The sequence below is a fragment of the Musa acuminata genome, chromosome BXJ1-7 (genome assembly GCF_036884655.1).
Source record: "Musa acuminata AAA Group cultivar baxijiao chromosome BXJ1-7, Cavendish_Baxijiao_AAA, whole genome shotgun sequence".
Taxonomy (NCBI): domain Eukaryota; kingdom Viridiplantae; phylum Streptophyta; class Magnoliopsida; order Zingiberales; family Musaceae; genus Musa; species Musa acuminata.
In genome coordinates this window covers 2672898-2696254 of record NC_088333.1, presented here as the reverse complement: position 1 = coordinate 2696254, position 23357 = coordinate 2672898, and the positions used below count along the sequence as shown (strand labels likewise).

Here is a 23357-nt window from a genome sequence, read left to right as displayed (position 1 = left end):
GTAAAAATACTATGGGTCGAGGGCATAGCCTCAACCAAGCATGCATTGATAGGGTCAGCCTATGGATGCTCCTACGATATCGAGCCCTCCTAGTACCAAAATATTAAGGGAAAATGTCATTGATGTATTTGTCAAAACAACGTGACCCTGATTCATATGTGTAAGGTTGTTTGAAATGGAGAGTAGGGAGAAGCTTTTCGAGCTAGTCCCTGTAACACTTAAGTTAGTACTGAGGTCCACTCTTTAGCCTTGAGTCTTATTTATCTAAAGTTCAAGGTTCCTAATATTGAGGAGGTGAAATATCCAATATAGATTCTATATAGAAGGTAGTTTGTAACTGATCTGAGTTGCCCTTTGAACTCCTAGGTGATAGAAGATAATATTTTCATCAATAATTGTTCTTATCTTCTATTATTTTCATCATGGTATCAGAGCAGTGAGAAAAGAGAAGCTTCGCTTTTGCCTTCGGCTAGCAACCAACATCGTTGAGAAAAATAAAGCTTCGCCCTTGCCTTCGGCCAGCGACCAACGTCGCTGCAGCCAAATTTCTAAGAGGCTCCGCGGCTAATCCTCATCTTCCTTACCGCGATAGTCTTCGTTGATCTACTAACAGTCAGCAGACTTAAGGAGAACGAAGGGTGGACTTAAGGAGAATCTCTCTATTCTGTTGAGGAAAATCCTTCCTCATAATCTGTATAAATAGGAGAGAGAGACATGTTAATGTATTCAAGTTAAAGCTACTTCAATAAAGCTTCTTCAATAATTGTTCTTATCTTTTATTCTTTCCATCACTAGGAATATTTACGTGAATATTCTATAAAGGAGACAGTTCATAATTATCCCGAGCTACCCCTAGATCCCCAAAAATATTCTTGTGATATATTTTACACGGGAGGTAGTTTGATAAAGCTACCCCTTAGACTTTCAGAATATTTCTATGAAGATTCTATAAAGGAGGCAGTACGGTAACTAACCCGAGCTATCTCTTAAACTCCTATCTATACAGATGTTGAGCCGTCTAAGCTTTTTTTTTCTCCTATAGTTCTTATGTGGCATTTGTATAATAGGCGATGATTGACAAATTATATATTTTATATAATTATTTTTTATAAAAAATTATCCAAAAATTATTACACTTGATTACACTCATTGAAAAAACATATTAAAAAAAATAAATTTTATGTAAAATTATCCTAAATTCATCAAAAAAAACTTGAATTGTCCTAAAAAATAATTTTTATATAAAAATTATTTTTAAATTATCTAAAAATATTATACTCAAATTATACTAAGGTTATACTCAAGTTATACTCTTTTATAGAATATGTCAAAGGTTCTATTAATATATATATATATATATATATATATATATATATATATATATATATATATATATATATATATATATATATATATATATATATATATATATATATATATATAAGCTATCATAAATTCATCATAAAATCAATCATAAAACCTATATTTTCTTCTTTTTTTTCAATATCGACTTAGTTACACTCAAAATTGAAATAAGTTAACCTCGATTATCTAACTTATTTTAAAATTAATAATTCTATTTTAATATAATTTTAGAAATTTTAAAATCAATCAAGCAAGCTTGAAACAAGCCGAATCAATAATATTATCGAAATTTTTGAAAAATGAGGAAAAACCAATTAAGATGTGCCATCCCATAATACCCTATTACTATGAGTATTCTCGATAAATTGTTCAATTTTTTTTTTTAAAGTGAAAAAAAGTTAAACTGTGCCTAACTTCTTTTACTTGGACCAATGGATGCATCTCTTTACAGCTCATTACTCCAATGTCAAACATTTATTTATTTGTTGTTGCGTGCAGAGATCGCATAAAAGACACGCTCTTCTCCTTCTCTCACTTTTACGTCTACGTCTATAAATGCATTCCTCTCACTCCAATCAATAGCAAAAGCGAGTAATAAAGCCGAGACCCCCCAAGGCACGTGACGGCCGGTCGCGTTCCGTTCCATCAGCGTCTTACCGTCACGTGTACCACGGTGAGGGAGGGCTTACGGTCGTAGCACAGCGGCGGCGTCGGCTGTCGTGGCCGCCGCACGCGAACCTCGCACCTGTGGGCGTCCAGTCACCCCTTGGAAATCCAAATCCATCCACGGTCGGTAAGTAGATGCATGATATCATTTGCGTTGGCTTTCTAACACTGGAGCAGATCCCAGTTGTGATGCAGAACTAATACATGGATAGTTGTGTTTTATGGGAGACATCAACAATCTACTGTCACGATGGATGTGTTGCTCATGCCGGAAATATACTCTCCGTCAGAGCTCCAACTGAACCTGCTTGTTCTTTAGATCTGTTTGACTTGTTTGATTTGGGGGATCCTTCGATGGATTCTTACTTCGTATCAGCTGCGTCCAAGTATCCGACCAATGTCAACTATACAACATTGTCTTTCATACATCAATCAAGTTTTCCTCCACAATAAATTGCTAATTTCACATTAAAAAATGATACGTAATTGTCCGATAACACACCTGACGTCTGATTGCAAAGAAAATAACCAGAAGTTGCCCATAAAATGTGGAAAAGCAAATTTCCAAATTCTTAGTCGCCCTGCCAAACAAACACTTGAAAGGTAATTTGTCCAGTGGAAATTTTCCTTGGTGTATTTTTGTTGCCACGGCACCATGCCATTAACATACTGTTTCAGCATTCCTCGATCGATCAGTTAACAGCACATATTCAAGCTTATCTTTGCATAGCAATTGATCTCTATAAGTTTGCTACAATGAAATAGTCGTTAAATAACAATGATTATGATTGGGTTCAAACTACCATAAAAAGAGGTTGGCTGCCGAAGGTTGACGCACAAAAACACATCAGAAACCGTCCATTTGTGATTTCCCAGTTCTATTTGACAGAAAAGGGTTAGCATATGTGAGACGACAGGCATGGATGCCTCGTCCATGAAAAAGCTCAAGGAATATTTACAGTAGAATTCAATATCTCGGCTTCGTTGTAGGGGGACAGAGAACATGTACTTCCATGTAAAAACCTATAGTGGCGGTATGATGTATGAATCAATGCGACCAAGAAATCAAGCCCTTTGTACACAATGCCAAACCTAATGTCCTGCAAGGTAGACCGTAAAACTTTGGTGCTCACAATTGACATTAAACTTGGATCTCTGGGTACGTTCATCATGGGCTTGTTTTACTCGATGCCTGCAAGATGAACATTACCCAAAATGTGTAAACTTCCATTGAAATGGCATGTCAAAGAGAGCACCATATTCTTAGGATATTCTATGATGACCGTGATCGCAATTAAACAAGCCTAATATGCAAGTAGTCGGTCATAGCTATTGCCTTTACGAACAAAATCTATTTAGAAAGATTAACAGCTCAAAGATAGCAGTTGCAATAGTTAGTTGAATAATGGCATTGATGTATCACTGACACCATATATGAAAAATTAGTTGAATAGCTAGTAAGAAGGTGCACCTGAACTTGGTGCAAGAGTTCCTCGAGTTCTTGAGTTATCTCTTCAAAAGAGGGTCGTTTAGAAGGAACCTCGTCCCAGCATCTCTGCATCAAAGCTGCTAATCTAGGATGCATATCCTTTGGAATATCTGGCCGTAGGCCCTGGCATCACACAAGTATCAGTTATACAATATTATTAAGCACCTTAACAAAAAGTTTATTGCTTCTGAACAAGTATCGTAAACAAGGGATATGCAGGTCTAAAACAAGCTAGCCATCTACAAACTATGCAATAAAAATCAATCATATCTTACCCATCCCACAAAAAACTTGATACTCCAAAAGAAATTAGTGTGAAGTAAAGCAATAACAAAATTTTCTATCCTTTCTATGATTATTAGTTCTCTTGAAGCATTCTACAAAAGCTATAACCTCTTTCGGGTGTCCAAAGTGCATTTTCAAAAAGGGCAATCATGTTACTTCAATTTTGCATGAAGGTATCAGTAATTGGAACTTTTTTCCAAAATTCGCGCAGGTGTAAAAGAATACATTTATCCAGAGTGTGAGAGAAAAGAAAGACCTGTCTTACTCCCAGAGCAGCTTGCAAGGGTGTCATATTATCATATGGAACCTTCAGGACAAAAGAAACTTTTTACTTTTACAGATATTAACATAGGTCCAATTTCTTGACCACAAATCAGTATCATGAAGTAGGATGTTTCTCAAATGCTTACCCTTGATGTTGCTAACTCCCATAGAACAATTGCGAAACTGAACACGTCTGCCTTATTATCATAGTGTTGATGGTTTATAACCTTAAAAAACAATAGTATAAAAGCACATTAGAAACAATAATTTTTGAAGCCGTAAAGGCACAGTAGCATTATACATAAGGTGTAAAATTTGTTAAGATTCATCCAGAGATTGGAAGGACCTAAATGTGCAGAACTTTATGCTTTAACACCTACATATAAGCATTTACCATAGTCATCATCATGATAAAAGAGTCTAGCTGTTGCAATTCCGAGAAAATGCACAATTTTATGTTTTAACTTATACATATTATCACTAACTATGGCCGTGATATGGCCCATGACATGTAAATATTTTCAGTAGTAACAACAATTTCCAAAACCCATGATATTTTACTCTTTTTTGAAAATTTGCTTTCCGTATTCCTTCTTCCCACAAGGATTCATAACCTCACATTGTAGGTAGAAACAAATCTGGAAATTTTAGCAGGGAAAAATTTTGCACAGACTTAGAAACATGTTAGATTCAGTCAGGCATCCAGGATATTAAAATTTCAAATGCATTTGAAATTAATTTACCTTGTTATTATTGTCATTTTTTTCTACTAAACTGGTATCTCTTTGATGGGCATTCACCATTATGCTCAAATTAATCATAGAACCATCAGAATCTTTAAAAATCTTTACTGTCTCATGGCTTCGGATTATAAAATCAAAAGAAATTCATCTAAATTAAAGCATTACCTCATTGTAAATGATGCAATTAATTTGCTCTCAAGCATAAATTCTTACAATGTTCCATTTGGTTCCAAAGATAATTTTTGACAGCCCAAAAAGAATGGCCACATGCATGATACACCTACAAATATAAGGTCTAAGGAGGATCAATGCATGAAATCTTACCCTAAGTGGAGAGATTGTTTTTGTTACTCAAACTCAAACCCTAGTCACTCAGATCACAAGAGCAACTTTACTGTTGTACCAAAGCCCACCATCTAAAACATTTGATAGTATAAACCGACATATGATTTTACAGTTGTAAATCTTGTTTCAATCAAAATGTTCCATAATCTAAATCATTCTGTTTGTGGCAAACATTTTAGCCCGAAGCTAATTTTTTTGTATTACAAAGTACAATGACTGTACCATTTCCATACAGTTTGCTCCCACACTCAGAAATTTGGTGACTTTGTATCAGTTTCGCCAATCTTGTTGAAATACATTGATCACCAACGACCATGTGCACTAGAAGAACAAAGACATTTGATATCATACATGGTATCATGCAATTTATTCTCCGACGTGATGTTGTTTTAATTTATAACTAACAGAATTTATACTTTTATATAACATTCAAGAAATAATCAATATCATCATCTAGTGACCCAATGCTGAAACTGCATTTTGTGTTTTGATGACAGAATTTAAGCAACCAAGTTAGTAGAAGTCACTAAGAATGACAAGTCTGCTAAAATTTAATGGTAAGAGAAACTCAAAGACTGAGGTAAATTAATAAAGTGTAAATCAGTTTTTACTACCAGGTGATAACAGCAAAAAGGACAGTCTATAAACAGAATAAACCTACCTCAGGGGCCATCCATCTGTATGTACCAGTTTCAGCAGTCATGACTCCCTCTTGATTCTGAAACCGAGCCACACCAAAGTCACCCACCTTTACAACCTACATTGATTAACGAATTGCAATGGAATTTATCAAACAAAACAAGATAGCATTACCTCATGGAATTCATTAATTACATTAGCATTATTAACAGAAAGAACAGCCACTCGCCTAAATGGGTGTAAAGATAGATTCCTGTAACTCAAATAAATCACTACAACCCCAAACAAATGTCAAAATGCATCTCTTCAACTAAAATAAACACTCACAAGAACAAGCATACAAACAAACAAGGGCAAGAAGAATATTCTGGACTAACAAACTTACAAACTGAAGCCATAAATAAGAACGGAATCCACTGAAAATCAAATTAAATTTATAGGTTTCCTGAGCAATGGCTTGATTCTGTGTCCCCCTTCCATTTGGAAGAGGTGACATGTAACTTCAGTGAGATTTTTCCCCTAGTTATGGACAAGTACATTATTTGGAAAAAAATGATATATGACATAATGAAATATACACACAAAACTAAGGTGGCATCAAATCTGAGTGATAATACAGGATAAAAAAAAAAAAAAAGCTGCATACACTGTTGGCATCCAACAGCAGGTTTGCTGTCTTGAGATCCCTATGAATAATGTTGTTTTGGTGCAAATAGTCCATTCCTTTGCAGATATCAATGGAGAACTTCAGCAAGTGTGGGAGCTCGAAAGATATGTGCTCCTTATGTAGATGATCATAAAGGTTTCCACCAGTCATGTATTCTGAATAAAAATTATTTCACTTGTAAGCAAAGAATTTAAACAATATGTTAACAAGAAACACTGAAGTAACAACATGCTAATAAAATTGGCGGAAAAAAAAATACCGTTTTAATGTCGTGCTCACTCTAATTATTAACAAACTAACCATCGACAGTTTGTTGCAGTTTATTGTTTGAAGAAAATTTACATCATCAATGGTAGCAGTGAAGCAGCAGCGGTGAGCCAACGACATCATCAAAACAATAGCTAGGCAGTGGCATCTTATACAACGGCGAAACAGCAGTGGCAACAGTGGTGAAGTGGCGATGGCAAGGCGGTGACATCTTATGCGAGAAGAGGGCTCGTGTTCACGAGACCTAATCTCTCTCTTTTTCTTAACGCTGATTTGGACAAGGACCCCACCATTTCATTGATTTTTTTATTAACTTAACTAGACCACCTGAATGGGATGGTTCGCGTATCGGCCCATGCCCGGACCGGTACATACTGCCCGTACTGTACCATTTTGGGTGGTACAGCAAACGTTGATCCCATCTAACCTTTAATCAAGCTTCTGTTATATAATTCCAGCAATCCTACTTTACCAAATTGAACATATAAGAAGCCTAAGTTCTTCACAAGCCCACAATTATTCTTATAATGAGGTCCAGTCAGCCAGAACTCAAAAAGTCTCTTCAAAGAAAAAATATATTTTAATGAATAAAGAAATACCATTGAAGAAAATTTACTATTTCAGCTTAGGAAGAGAAAATTACTGTGCATGCAGTACAGGATTAAATTACCAGAAAAGAAAAACAAATACAAAGATTTATAGCAAACTGCAGCACCAAGATCTGGCCATTTGCTTTTACACATTGTTGATGCTTCTGCTTGTCTTTTTTTTTTGTTCTCTGCTTGTCCTCTAATAGGATTAGGAATTTGGTTTTAGTTTGTTCTTTTGGTTGGTTGCGGTATTACCCTACACAAAGCTCAATTCCGGAGAAAGATCCAAATGGATGACCTCAAATAGTTGGGACAGACGAATTAAATTAAGTTCTTTTGGACAGACAAGGGAACTTAAGCATTAAAGTCAACAACAGTAAGCTTCACCACTGGATGTGAACCAGGTCTCAAGCTAACCTTTAAAAACATATTTGGACCAAATTTAGGCTTGAGCTCATTTGAGCCATTTCCAAACCTATATAGTATTTTTGGATAGTAGATACAAGGTCATAGCCCTTGATGAATGAAGCACAGCAACGATAGCTCAGCCATCATATCCCGAGATCATAACCTTGGTCTAGGCCTACTATATAGATTATGAGCTGTAAGAAACTTTTAACAAGGTCCCAAGTACTGGTTGAACTAGCATGTAGAAACTGATATTTATAAATCTGATTTTTTTTTTCACAATTTTCTTTTTCTGGTGAAGCCGGTCGGTACAGGTTGGGTACATAGCTTGGTATACCAGTTTATCCAATTGCCAAAACTGGTATCAGATAGGCCCTCAAGAAGAATATCTTTTTGGAGAGGTCAAAGATACTAGTTTGGTTTCTAGAGAAAATTAGTGATGCAACTATAACCCAAAAGGAAAAAATCTAGTGTTTATAGGTCTGCTACAAAATTCTAATATAGCCATACTGAGTCACCAACATGATTTGCATTGAAGCACTGATTAATGTAACATATCCACTTTTCTCAAGTCTTTTACACTTTTAAACAATCTATCAGTCTTCTTTATGCATTTAATGTTGTCTAATTCTGTACTTCTCTTTCCTCAATTAACAAGTTTGTCTGTATCCTTTATTAGATGTGGAAGTGGTCTGTAGGTAAAAAAGTTGCCAACTAGCTCCTTTAAAGAAGGGGACTTTTTACACATTTCCTAGCAGAGTTGAGAATAATATATTTGCCAATACAAATCCCAGTGTAGCATACATGTCCTGTCAAATATTATGATTTTCCTTATATAACCATTTGATTAAAATTTATATGGAAAATTCAGGTTAACCACTAGCAACCATGGTTTTTAGTAGCTAGTCTAAAATTAAAAGATATAAGAGAATACAAAACAACCAAAATACACCTTAATATTTTTTAACATCATAGTTTTGAAGCACCAAATTGATGATTATCAATTCCAATTAAAGTTTGAAAGTCAACTATCAAATGATAGTCGACTGATGAATATGCAAGTTTTTTGGTCTTGCAGATGCTATACTTAAATCCAGAGAGATAAACATGAAAAATTATTGAAGGGATACTTGTTGCAACTTTGTCTTCAAAGAAAATTAGAATGCAAGCAAGAAACTGACATAAGGAGAAAATACACATTGAATTTTTATTATAAAAATCAAAGAAAATATTTAATGCTGTATGAACTACTTTAACTTGAAGCACCTTTATCTTTTTCTTACATAATATCTAGACTAACAAACTAGATCTAGCACACTGATATATCAAACCCAGAAAAGTCTTAAAATTGTAGCAGAGCTACAAAATACTAGATTTTTCCTTCCAGGCTATATGGCTAACCTCATCATTCTTTTCTGTCACATCCAGGTTCAGGTGTTGCAAGAGGTGGATGCTAATGTGTCTCTAGGAAAAGTTAATATTTAGACTATTATAAAAGCCAGCTACTAGCCTTCTGAACTATCAACATAAAGATACACTTGTTAATAGTTTTTTTTTCTACATAAAACAAAACAAGAAACCACTACATGAAAAGTCTAAAAAGTTATGACTATTTGACTAAAAGAGCCTTACATTCTAATGCAGTTCCTCATAATTATATATATAGACTGTGAAAGGACAGGACAGAGGTTTATCTCATAGTGCTAGAATATAATCCATCACACAAGAAAATATTTTGATACCTCACATGGGCAAACAAAAAACTTACCTGTCTGTCTAGTGTCTACACAGATGTGTCAAAATGCTATGATTTTACTATGACACATAAATGTACTGATGTGTTCTTTTTGCCTATAATTCAGGCAAACATAATATTATAATCACATTCTAGTGGTGTAATTTAACTTCAAGTACTAACAAGGAGCGGGAAAAAGCATCATACATGTTGTTAATTTAATTAAGAGAGAATGACTATTGAAGACAACTTTAGCAAGACCATAGAAGAGTTGAAACTTTAGCCAAAACAGATGTTCAAGAAGGCCCAAAAGATTGTGCCTAATATGTTCGATCTATTTGTTATCAAGTACAGAAGATTAAAGAAGAAATCATAATAAATTAAGTAAGACGACTAAAGTGAACAGTGTATCCCAAGAGTGTTGTCTGACTGTTGTCTGCACCTCATCATCCCAGAACATAAACAATTTTACAGAAAAATACAATTAGAAAACAGTGTATCCAAAGAGACAATGTGCCATGACGATGGTGAGATGAATATGTGGATTAGTAAAAGAGAAAGAGCAAGAGATGTTTGCAACTGTGAATTACTGAAGGTGATAACTATCAAAAACAAAATGAAGGATGCACATTTAAGATTGTTTAGACATCCAATAAAGATCGAGAAATCAAGTTTCAGGTCACCAACTAATTCCAAGGCTTAAATGAGGCATAAGTTCAGACCTTAACATCATGGCTTCTGGATTCAATAGTATCATCATAAGATTGATGATCATTGTCATCCAAATCAATCTAATGAGAAGCAAAAAGAGAAAGGAGAATAGGAATAAATCAGAAAAGAGCATAGCAAAATTGAGGGCTTCGGAAGGCTGGTGATCTGCCTTTAGGGTGATACATGATACATGAATGGGCCTAGCAAGGACGTCAGGGACTTTAGTGAATGGCTTTCATTAGCATGTGTTTCTACCCATCCTCAAAGGGCAACTTCTAATAACTTAACCCAGGTGGTATTCAGGCTCGGGATGTGACAGTCATTACTGAAAAGTATTAGCATCAAGATAAAAGTGAATCTTTAGCTTAACATCAACCCAATACTGGTACGAGCTAACTTAAAGAATGAAATAATGCCCTTTCTTCTAAACCGTGAAAAAAAAATTTGTCAGTCAATTTAAGATTTACCTGTTATTATGCAAAGTTCTGTAGGCTTCACACATGCACCTATATAGTGAACAATGTTTTTATGGTGAACTCTCCTGAAATAAAAAGAGACTTCAGAACAATAATGACTAAGTTGACATAGTATAATAGGAGTTATAAGACGTTGAAAGTCTCAAATGCAGTTATATTTATGAAACACCTTAAAATATCTACTTCTTGATTAAATTCCAGCAACAAAACTTCATTTAGCTGATCAGCTCTAAGAATCTTCACCGCAACATCCTGACCCAAGTAAGTTGCACGATACCTTTATGAAGCGTCAAAACACCAATACACATACAGTTAAGATATAAAAATATAAGACAAAAGGTGAAGAAGAAGAAGCAGCAATATCTCATAAATTTCCAGACTTACAAATCTCCACAAGATCCACGTGCAATCTTTTTTCCCATCTTCAAAAATCTTCTATCAATTTCCCAATCAACAACCTTTGATTGTGAACCCAGCACCTTTTCGGTGGATGAACAACGAGATGCGCCAGACAAGGAACCCTATATTAATCCCAGAAAAAAGAGCATCATTCATTTTAAGTATTGCATCATTGATTAAGCAGGAACTGCTAAATGTTTAAATATACAAAATTTTGAAAATATACAAAGTTCTTCTTTTTGACACAAATAAATCCAATAAAAAAAGTAAAAGTAATTTCTTGTGGAACATAACATAACTATACCTCATTATATGCAACGGCTGCAGCATCCAGCTCCTTCAGCAAACCATCTGTTTCCTGACCACACCCATTGCAAAGTCAGCAACATTTTGGCTTGGAATAGATCCCTGCCATTAGAAGAAACCAGGATCACAGTGCCCTTTATTAATTTAAGGGCCCATGTGGACAGAGCATTATCCATCACACACAATATATTACCTGGTTCGTGGGCAGAACAGAAGGAAACAGCTATGCCCAGAGGAACCACACATTACACTTAGAGGATTAATTTGTGCAACATATAACCAGACAAACATAGACAACAAGGATGCAGTAGGAGAAATATGCAGTGGAACTGAAATAATATAAAGCGAAAACCATAACAGTTAGTCAACCTCCACTTTCACACTGTCAAGAAAAAACAACAATTAGTTGAAGATATTAGATTAAAATGTGTTCTAAATGGTTAAAATTATCTCAACCTCTAGAATGTTCTACACCACAAAAAACCTAAGATAAATTGGAAAAGCCTATAGTGCAGGAAGATCTCATTATTGAAAACTTATTTTAGTCAACTAGAGGGCCGATCCTTTAACAGATTCCTTCTCTGCTGAATCGTGTATCAATTGGTGACATGTCCACTACAGGTGCTTTGTTTCATGTGATCGAGAATTATGATACGAGTCTCAATTCCAGGTGACTTAAACGTAAAATTCACTTGGAAGTAATTTACAATGCAAAGCATTTCAAGAAATTATTTCTGTTAAGTGCACTTCTATTGGCAAAACAGAGGAGATGCTTGAAACAACTAGCAGAAAGACAATAAGCATAAATGATCACTGCACTAACTACCAAGGATTCTACAACAAACACAAACATAAAATATGCAAACTATAAAGATAATTTGTTTCGTGCAAGGAGACTAAAATTCAATAATAATCGCTGAAGCTGTGATGCTTAGGGATGGCTTAAAGATTGCATGGTAGATTTTGATACAGATTTATAGCTTAAACAAAATAAGAAAATATTGTAGACTTTGATGCCGCCAAAAGGTACATTAAATAATGTCAAATCAAACACACACACACACACACACACACATATAACTACCCTAATATACCATTTAATTACATCTATCACAGATCAATTTGGTGGATATATAAACAAAGGTACCATGTAAGAATAAAGTAGAGATGAAGGAAGAATGAAGCAAAGAAATAAACTTTTACACGATAAGCAGAAGGTCTAACAAGATATCAAGATAGATAGAGGTAGATGTTAGTTGACTGACAAGTATAGGGACTTTGAGTTGCCTTTTTCTGAACGTAGAGGTCCAACAACTGACATTTATTCAAATAATGGACTAACAAGGATAAGACACAATGCCAGCTGCAACATGGAGCAATCAATCTGGTTAAGGCCATAATCTATCAACTAAATCAAATTAAATATAAATAAATCTAGTTCAGAAGCCTCTTTACCATGCAAATGTTCTCTTTTTCACACAAAAGGTTGTTCACGTGTAAACTTCCTCTACCTTCTTATTTACACTAATTTACATGATTATTCCAAAGGCTGTGAATTCACAATCAGTAGCCTTTTTTTTCTAATTTTCATACATAGCCTTGGGCAAGATTGACTATAAATAAATCAATAAGACTTCCATCTTGGCAAGGAAACTAAATGAGTACAACTCAGCTGTTTAAATAACTTTTTTTGTGGAAACAACTTATCCAGGAAGAAAAAAGAGAAAAAGAAAGAACAAAGAAAGATTACCTCTTCTGGCCAACCATCAACTTCAAACACGTCTAAGGAATAACCATCAGTTGTTGAAAAAACATGAGCTTCACGGATGTTCAACCCAACGTCGGCAAGCAAAGCAGATAACTAAAAGAGTAGATTGAATTTAAACTTGAAAAAAATGTAATGAGAAACAATGGAAGTAATCATAATAATTCACCTTAAACTTATGGAGTGAGATATTTATGTCAACCATAAAAAAGTGTTTATGAAACATCAGTTTGGAAAACAGGAGCAAAGGAAAGAGAATGCAATCCTCATCAGACAACTTTAGCAACACCAGTATACAAAATGCATTAAAATATCACCAGTGCATTTAATATAGATCACATACTTGATCTGCTTCTCTATGAAGGACATCATCATCAAGCAGGTAGAATCTGTAGTTGCATAAAAGTTTTGGTTAGTTACTACCTGGTTCCTATGACTAGCTTGATAACCACCATCATACAATTGACCCATATCTAGTATCTAGAGCTTCATGGAACCATCTGCAAAAAGCTGAACCACTTTGCAAATTGGTGGCACCAGTTAGTTCAGTCTAACTCCAAATATGGGCCCGCGATGCTCCATCATGAGAATCTCCCACTCCTAGGAGGTGGCATCGGTTAGTTCAGCCTAACTCCTAGAAGGCCTGCTATATCAATGTTCTATCAGGAGGATATTTAAGCCTATGGCTCAAAAGCTTTGTTATTAACTGAGTAGGATTCTTAAGCCAAGAGGAGCATCTTGTTTCCAAAAATAACATCCAAAATGAGAAGGGAAGAAAAAAAGATTATTGCTTTTTTTAGTGTTAGATTTTGCAACATTGACTTTTTTCACCATTTTATCAGAAAAGCACATCCATAAGTATGGAAACAGAAAAGTCATGGTTCATTGCAAGTCAACGAGGATAGACTCAAAATGGTAGGTGATCAAAATTCTCTACTCTCGATTGACATGTATAATTTGAATATCCATAGTTCACTGTGAGTTTTAAGGGGAGTTTCCATCTCTCTTTGGACAAGAACTAATCCACAAAGCCTGGAATTAAACCCATTGACCTCCAAAAAATGAATTATGAAGAATGATAAGGCTTAATGTACGAAAGACTAGAGATTAAACCCATTGAACCTCCAAAAGATGAACAATTATAAAGCATGTGAAGGTCTAATGTACCAAAGGGCTTTCCCCAAAAATCTTCGTTGCATTGCCCAAATAAGCCAGAAACACTATTGCACGCTAGTGGTCCATGGCTCATGAATTACTGTCTTATTAAGACAGAAGATATAGGAAACGACAAAGGACCAAGGTTTAAGATACTGCTCAGACGAGTACAGTCTACGTGGTACATTCCTACCCAACACTGGGCAGTATATAGACCTCCCCTTACCCAAAGTATAAACCCAAAGAAGGTCTGGACCAGGTTTTGATGATCGTTATAGTCAGGCTCGCCTGGCCCATAATCCTGTGAACCAAACTGATTAAAAACACTGGTTCAGCAGTTTTAAGGTATTGAATCATTGAGACCCATCACATTCACCACACTGAGCGAGCAATAGAGAACAGAAGAGAGGAAGAAGAAGAGAAAGAACATTTACTGACCTTAAACTTAAACAAAGCAAAGTAGAAGAGGAAAAGAAAGAAATAAACCGTAAATCATTGTTCTCTCCTTGTTAATATTTTTTACTCATATGTACAGGGTGGTAGTCTGCAGTACACCACCCAGTACCATGGTATCATACTGTTCCAAAAACCAGCCAGTATATAGTAACAACCTGTATCGAAAACCTTGCTAGGAACAGTTCACATTATTTCAACCTTCCAAGAATTGGATCTTTCTGCACAATCTATCTCGGAAACAACATATCTATTCATCTGCAGATAGCAGGAAATTTTGAAGTATTCATGACATCAATCTCTTGTAAAACTAGAATGCATCCCATACCACAGTTACATCCCTAGATGAGATCCTTATGATGTAAAACAGGGTTCCCCATATAGATCCTGAAAGGCTGAAACCTTTTGTAATGTTAATCAGGTAATCATAATTCACCTGTCTGAATGACCCAAGGATATCTTCATTTTTAACCAGAAAGATATCTATTCTCATAAGCATGCTTTGCAAGAAACTGAATTACATCATAGTAAACAATTACAAAACTTGTGAATCCCAATAAAAGTTGGAATAGTTTTATCATTTAGGAACTTGACAAGAATACTGGCCTTTCGAAAGTAAAAATATATGTGCTATAATATAATTTTTTTGTTATTTCAGAAGGCAACCATAAATGATCTTCACAATCACAACAATCTGTCATACTTATTGGTATATAATTACTTATGCCAAGATCCATATCTTTATTTGGATTTAGCTCAAACCATTGAACCATTGATCACTAAACCATTAGCAGTCATTTATGATTTATCACTTCAAATTCCCTGGAATGTAAGCAAATAAGTTCCCATATATATGTATACATACATACATACATACATACATACAATATATGTATGTATATATGTGTGTGTGTGTGTGTGTGTGCGCTGAAGTTGACTGGTTTCCACCTTTTCTGCCACTAAGGTTTAGGAGTCAAGTCATATACAAAAACTAGTTATTTTAGATCTAAAATCCTAGAAGTTAAATTGAATGAAACCATGTTTTCAGCTTTTGGATGGTGACAACTATTTATGCAGGAACAAGCAACCATGTCAGAGAGCAACAATCTATTTATGCTTCAGTTGCTTGGCAACCATTTAACTAAACAAGGGATATTGCCCTACTTATAGATCAATGGCAGAAAAAGAATCATCTAGCCAATCCCAAATAGTTGGGACATTATGTATTATTGTTCTTGTTATACTTTAGTTGCTGGCAAAAGCCTATTCCTTACATATGTGCTCCAAGTTCGCTTAATCACTGTATGTTCATCCTACCGGTACTTTTTTTCCATTACTAATCTACCATTCAGCGACTCTGTCAAACATTAAAATTTCTGGAGGTGCAAACATCATGTGTATGCTAATTTAGACATTTAACAAAGTTTAATCAACAATGAAGCAGTTCTAGGTGCTTGTAGGGAGAAGAATGTGGCTGAAATGGGAAAATCAGTTCAAGACGTCGAGCAGGTAAGCACATCCACAGAAAAAGCTCTAATCGGTAGTCAGAATATTATATCAGAGATTACAAATATAAAGGCACATGTGTATGACATCTAGTACATCTGGTACCCTAGCTTTTTTCTATTTTGGTAAAAAGGGCTAAAACCCTTACAAGGATCAATATAACCCTGACCAGAAACATCAAAGTACAAGCAAGCACAAGAATTTTGGAAATATCCAGTGATTGCCCACAAATATTATGCATTACAGTAGACATTGCACACTAATGCTGGCCATTATGCTAATGAGTAGATAATATTATAAGGCTAGAATAGTTTCCTATCAGCTACAAAATATTTCACGCATCATCAACCTCCGCAACTAAATTGTTATATAAGTTCTCTCGCCAAAAAGGCACTGCACAAATGGTGATTCTTTGTTGCACAGAAATCTTAATAGTGCTACTGTGGAAGCATATGCTAAGCAAATCATCCCAGGAACAACATGTATTTCCCCCTTTCCAGAGGACGTCAATGATGAAGAAACTGTAAACAAGAAATCTGGATAGCAAATCTATAGTGCAGAAACATGAAAAAAAAGACAGATCTTATGATTCTGAAAAGAAAAAATCATCCTACCTGGCTAAGGAGCTTGGGCTTGTCAATTGATGAAAATATTATCTCATGAATCGGGACATCCTTGATATCGTGCCTGCACATGACAAAATACAATTTTCTTAGCAAATAGCTAAATATAAAGGATTTCTCATAAGTTTTTAAATGCTGATCAAGGTCTTGATAAATGTGGATAGGTACAATGCAAGCTAGGCACCAAAATATACCACGGTCGCAAAATACCCAAGGCGCTAGACGGTCGCTTAGGCACCCACCGAAGTGAAGCGAGGCACTCCCGAATATTAAAATTTAAAAATATATATTATGTTTGATAAATATGATCATAAAAATAAAATTGACACATTAAATTAGAATCATATAAAGTACCAAATTACATTATCCATCTTCTAATAACAAAAAATGTCAAAATAGTGAAGTTTAACATCAAATTCATTGATCATCATAATCAACTTCATTATTCTCAAACCCATCATCTTCCTCTTCCCCTTCAATGTTTTTATATCAATGTGACATTCCTACCTAAGTGAAATTAGAACTTCTAAGTTCTAACTCCTAACAGCGCACCACCTCATGTTGGTGCAGCAAGTTAATCAACGCAAGACTATTACCTATAAAATGAGAAAGAGAGGAATAAGAAAATGGAGAAGTAACCAGAGAAAGGCTGCAGAGGAAGGTGGGGAAGGTAGAAACCAATGACAAACGAAGCTGAAGACGACAGCAAACGAAGCTGTAGTAGTGAACAAAGCTGCAAACGATGACGGACAAAGTTGCATAACAAAGATGAGCCTTGTGTGTTCAAGAAAGTATGTGAGAGTGCTATCACCTTCTTGGTGTTATATGTGGATGACATCTTAATCATGGGGAATGATGCAGGAATGCTCTCCATAGTAAAGGCTTGGCTCTCTAGACATTTCTCCACAAAGGGACGAAGCGAACGAAGCTGTAGTGGATAATGAAGTTACTAACAATAACGAGCGAAGCGAATGAAGGCGACGGACAAAGCATACGAAGGTGACCGACGAGCGGTAGGGTTTCACTTCGTTGATTTCTTTCACTAGATCGAGCACGCGGGGTGTGTTAGGGTAAGTGATATTAGTTGGTTCGATTGAACTAACTTACTCGCCCAGTCGAACCAAAGCTCGAACTCGCCTAATTTGGCTTGAGCACACGCACGAGGCGCCTAGCACTTGGACTGAGGCGTGTGCCCAAGCAACGCTATATTGAAAAGCCTCGCACCAAGGTGTTGCAAGGCGCTCGGGTTTCGCCTCGCCCTAAGGTGTTGCATGGTGCTCGAGTCTCACCTTGCTCAAGCATCTAAATGCGTGCCAAAGCACTTTTTGAAAACACTGGATACCAAGTGGTAGACTGAACCAAGGTTCGTCGTACCGTACCGTACCGGCATTTCGACCCGGGCTTGGTACCGGTACGGTACGGTATACCGCTCGGTACACCCAGGTGTACCGAGCGGTACACTCACGTGTACCAAGCACTGTACATACCGCCCGTACCGGGCGGTACAGTCCGGTACGGCAAACCTTGGACTGAACCCATACCACCCAATAACACTAGAAAAAATAATAAAAGGTAGACCAAGCAATTTCATGCTATATGGTCCATTATCATTGTTGGACCGGTAAATGTTGATTGGGATATACTAATTGGACTGATAAATACCATATGGTTTGTAACAGTTTGACAAGTATTTAGGCCATGGTATCTCAAACAACTAATGGAGAATAATATTGAGAACATTCAATTTCGCATTTTATTTACTTCACTCTTGTTTTACAATTCCAAAGCTTGTTCCAAAGTGGTAGGATCTCATGCCACCTCACATACTGGCCCCACCTTGGCCAACAGTAGTAAGGGCTGGGCCAGCCCCCTTCGAATCAAGACGAAGCAAGAAGAATCCCTAGGTGAATTGGTTGACTGATATTATCAAAGTGTTGATTCTAGATTATTTTCTAGTTAGAATAGGAGTATTTAGGATTTTCTAAATAATTCTATGGTCTTTTGGCAAGATTTGTTCTTAATTTTAGTAGATATTTTAAAAAATGTCCAGAGTCATTTCTAAGCTTATTTAGGGTCTAAGAGGTACAATATAGGTCTATGCTAGACAAGTTGTGTTAACAGTTAGATGCATGTTTTAAGAATTCAAAACTTCTGTCTGCCACTGTGCAGTTTTGCAGAGTGGCAAGTGTAACTTTTCTACATCAACCTCCATACATATGAGAACTTGTAAAGCCTAAAGGTCATGGAGTCAGTCTAGGCTAAATAAAGAATTCCATTTTGTAACTAAATTTAAGCTACCAGAATCACTTCTGTTCCTTTCTCACATGAACCTTGTCCATGTCAACAAAATGGACTATTTCTTGAGTACAGGATTCCTTCACAATTTATGCCATATTATTCTCTATCTCTTCACTGAGCTCTCAATTTGTTCGATAATAAACACTGTTGTGTACAGAAATTTTAAAAAAAATATCTACATAAAATGAAAATCAAAACTGGAGGTCAATAAATCTGAACTATAAGGGTTTAGCCAATCATTTAACTTTTCAGAGTCCTCCAGATTTGAAAAACAATATATCTATATGACATTTGACTAGTAATATAAGTTATAGGAATTCATATAACTAACATGTAATTAATGGTTTGAACTGAGTCTCACTTATGAGAACTGATTGGTATAATAAGGCATATACCTCATAGAATGAACCTCCTTTGAATCTCTGATTTCTTGAGCAATATCTTTAACATCTAAATTCAGATCTTCAAGCTTTGAACAAGGTTCAAATTCAATTCCCCGGTCTCTGTTTCTTCCAAACTAATTAGTATCAGTTAGCAATATAAAACAAAAGTATCACAAGAAATACGAAAGAGCAAAAAAGTTTGTGCCACAGGTGCAGATCAGGCAGAATTGAACAAAATATATCAGTTAACTTCAAACAATCAGAAGTACCTCATAGTAGAAAAGATTTTGATGGGTAGAGTACCTTAAATTTGGCACCATGTCTCCTTCATGGACAATATCACTATATCCTTTTCCATTTGAATCAATTCTCACAGATTGTTGCTGGACATCACCCTCACATGCACCGGTCCGAATGCACTACCCAGTATGACATAAAACAGACGAGAATTACTAACAAAAAGTAATACTTGGGATAACACACACATTCAGAATACAAAATCCACAACTTTTGTAAATACAGCGGGAGTCATGTATTGTCAAGGCAAAGTTATAACATTCCAGCCATACGAAGTTACCAATCACATGAAAATTTAAAGGATATGTCATAGCTGTCTATCCTGAAGGATCCGATGCAAGAAAAAACTTGTCTTCATTTGGCAGTTTCACGAAGCAAACAATATCTGGTTAACAAAAAAGCTGCAACATACACTAATCATAACAAGTATCGCCTGGCAGTTTTCAGTTTTCACACAACATAAGGTGAACTCATGACCATAAATCCCTAAAGCAGTCACATAAAGTATAGCACATGTGTGGACTTACTCAAGTCTGCTTAAATTGATATATGAGATTACCTAAAGTTGGGAGAAAGCACTTATCGGCATTGATCACACTTTGCAAAGTGAAAAATGACCAAATTGATAAGAGTGTCTCAAGTGTATATTTTAATTACTTATTATTTTTGTTGCTTGCCCTAATTCATCCTTTTCTTTTCCTTTCTTTTTTGTTTTTCTTTGTGTGTTACGCCTGGCTATAAAAGCAAAGTCACTCTTCTTTAGATACCTACATCATGGTATTTCATGGTTGAATCAATTTAAAAAACCTAAAGTTAGTGATTTATCAATAGGTAATGTTGCTCCAATACCTAACCAAACAGCAACTGCGGTACCAATCAAAAAGCTTGTTGTAGCTACTGGACAACGAAATGAAATTTGAAATTTATTAACATTATCCAAAAAGTACCATCAATAATCCCGTTGGTACTGAAACCATTAGAAGAACACCTAATGATTTATTGGGTACTGTGACGAGTATTTGAAATTTTGAAATTTAACAAAGATGTGGATGCTACCTACCTACAAATAGAAGTTACATATGAAAACACTAAAAGCGAGACTTAGACAAGTGCATTTAAAGAAGGATTGACTACATAAAAGGTTTGCTTAATTGAACGTTAGGACGAATGAGAAATTTGAAAACAAAACTAAAAATTGATAAGTGTGATCAAACATGTAGCAAGTTGTAAGATAGTTGATGAAGTAACCAAATCACAATACATTGTGTTCTGTAGTTGCTGATGATGTTCCTAGCAATCTTTAGTATACAATAAATAAGGTCCAATGATAAAAAAAAAAAACATATGAGATGAGAAAAGCAGGGCAAGATAAGCCACAGCATCTTTTGCTCACAACAAAACATATGATCAGAGTTAAGTAATTATATAAATCATGACGATCTCCTGTAGTAGTCAACTTTTTTTCTCTAAACAGCCACAACTGAGACTTGATGCAATCATCTAGAGCATGTTTGCTTAACCTGAAACAGAAGTCCCCAAAGCAAGGATCTATGACCCTGGTTTTGGTAAAGCTATTGGAATGGTACAGTACCGAGCAACATACTGACCTACACTGTCCATTATATTAAAAATGCAGTATAAAATACCAATATCAAGCTACATGTTTTGATATCGATGCTTGGTCAAATTGGTAAATAATAGTCAGTACGTGCTGATCCTTGACTTAGGTGTGAATAATAAGCACAACAAAGTTAAGAAGAATATATGCATAAACATGGTGCAAGAAACAGATCGTTTTTATTTTAGACCATCACACTGAGAGATTTGACACATTCTTCATGGTCTAACCTGTACTTGAAATACCCTCAGGTAAGAACCACAGTTTCCAAGGCTCTCTTGTGACTAACAAGGTAATTTTAGATGGTCCAAAAGAATGTCATAGTTCATATTGACAATTACAACGATCGAGAGTTAAGTAAGAGGTCAATGATAGAAGGACCTGATGGAAAGACAAACATACAAATCATGAAACCATATAACATTTAAAAATCATATTTGATCAGTTCCACAAAACCTGCAACGAAGCTTGTAATGAAAAGGGTTGTATTCATGACAGGCGTTCTGGTACCTTTTGTACCTTCATGAAGCGGACATGGAAGATCGGTCGTTTGTCTGGGTCCTCAGCATCTGCAAGAATCTTCTGATGCAATAGCACGTCCTCTACTCTTTCCATGTTCAGATCAAGCCCATATCTAATAAACACATCATACATGGGATAGTAACAATCCCGATAGCGAAAAAATTGGAAACACAACTTCACCTCTTAACAATTTGTTAAACCAATCAGCTCAAACATTACTAACTATAACACCTAACGCACCAAGACTGCAACTATACATCTTCGCCTCAACAAGTTGAGAAAAAAAGATCGATGTTAAAGTCAAGGTAAAGACTCACAGGATACTGATCACGAAGCAGATAACACAAGTGATCCGACTCAAACATCGAACAAGGGCAGAGTCATAAAGACAGACAAAGAAGCAAGGGGGCGGAGAACCTGAGGGGCAAGCGGCTGAGGTGTGCGTCGAGCAGGTCGCGGAGGTTGGGATTGGATATGACCTCCTCGTTGCCGCTGTCGAGCAGCCGCTCGTAGATTTCGTTCCTTAAGGCGTCGCGGGGGGAGAGGCCGCCGAGGGGCCTCGCGGGCGACGAGCTCTCGCCCTCGCCTTCGTCCATGTCGGTCGCGGGGCTGGAGCTCTGAGGCTAGGACTCGGAAGCGGAAGCGCCCATGTCCACGGACCGAAGCTAGGGTTCCGAATGAAAAGGGAACAAGAAGAAGGATCTCCGGCAGTCAAGGAATACTGCAAAGCGGCGGAGATACCGGAGGAAGTGAAGCGGAGGAGAAAAGAAAAGCGCAGAATGTTTCGGCGTTAGTGGAAAGTCCGAAGAGACGGCCTAAAGAAGGATTTTTTTATCCCTTCTTTTCGGATAGGAGCAGCCTTACGATCGCCATGTCACGTCCAAGCCCTCTGCTTCCTTCCTTTTGATACATTCCTTCCGAGAACGAACAATTCCCCCCATCCGAAGATATTTCATCTTTTTAGCCCCTGATATTTTGTTATTTTATTTTGCTCCCTGACAATTATATGAGTTAATTATAAATTATTTCTTATAATTAATTATTTTTAATATTCTGATTTTTATATATATTTTTTAAAATTTTAATTAAAATATTTATGTTAAACTCATTGCTCCAATAAAACTCTTCTCTTTCTTAATATTTTAATTTCGTAAATATTAAAATTCAAAAATATAGGACTGAAATATTAAAAATAACTAATTATAAAAATAATCTATAATTAACCAAAATCACATACATAAAATCTTGATATAACTACATAATTTTATTATAAAATCATGATATTATGTAAATCCCATGCACATTTTTTTTGAGCTTGAAGGATCTCTCTTTTGTTAGGACACTGACATTGTTATAAAACTTCTCTTTTTAGAATCATTAAT

The 23357-nt window shown here is 35.8% G+C and overlaps 1 protein-coding gene across 4 annotated transcripts; it reads right to left on the bottom strand.

Annotated features, from left to right (window-relative positions):
* Window positions 1-2878: 2878 nt before the first annotated feature.
* Window positions 2879-22881, bottom strand: LOC103990762 (serine/threonine-protein kinase STY46). 4 transcript variants are annotated; one of them, XM_009410020.3, is made up of 16 exons: window positions 22393-22881; window positions 21973-22087; window positions 19842-19957; window positions 19551-19664; window positions 16849-16921; window positions 13106-13216; window positions 11354-11407; window positions 11035-11171; window positions 10820-10927; window positions 10642-10715; window positions 6443-6618; window positions 5819-5914; window positions 4216-4296; window positions 4062-4112; window positions 3503-3643; window positions 2879-3223 (listed from the first exon to the last, which is right to left on the bottom strand). In XM_009410020.3, exons 1-16 carry the CDS (start codon window positions 22569-22571, stop codon window positions 3200-3202), a joined length of 1650 nt encoding a protein of 549 aa, XP_009408295.2. In that variant the 5' UTR covers window positions 22572-22881; the 3' UTR covers window positions 2879-3199. The 4 variants fall into 4 exon arrangements, with proteins under 4 accessions (XP_009408295.2, XP_065046797.1, XP_009408291.2 ...); XM_065190725.1 differs by having other exon boundaries at window positions 19551-19658; window positions 22393-22880; XM_009410016.3 differs by having other exon boundaries at window positions 21964-22087; window positions 22393-22879.
* Window positions 22882-23357: the final 476 nt, after the last annotated feature.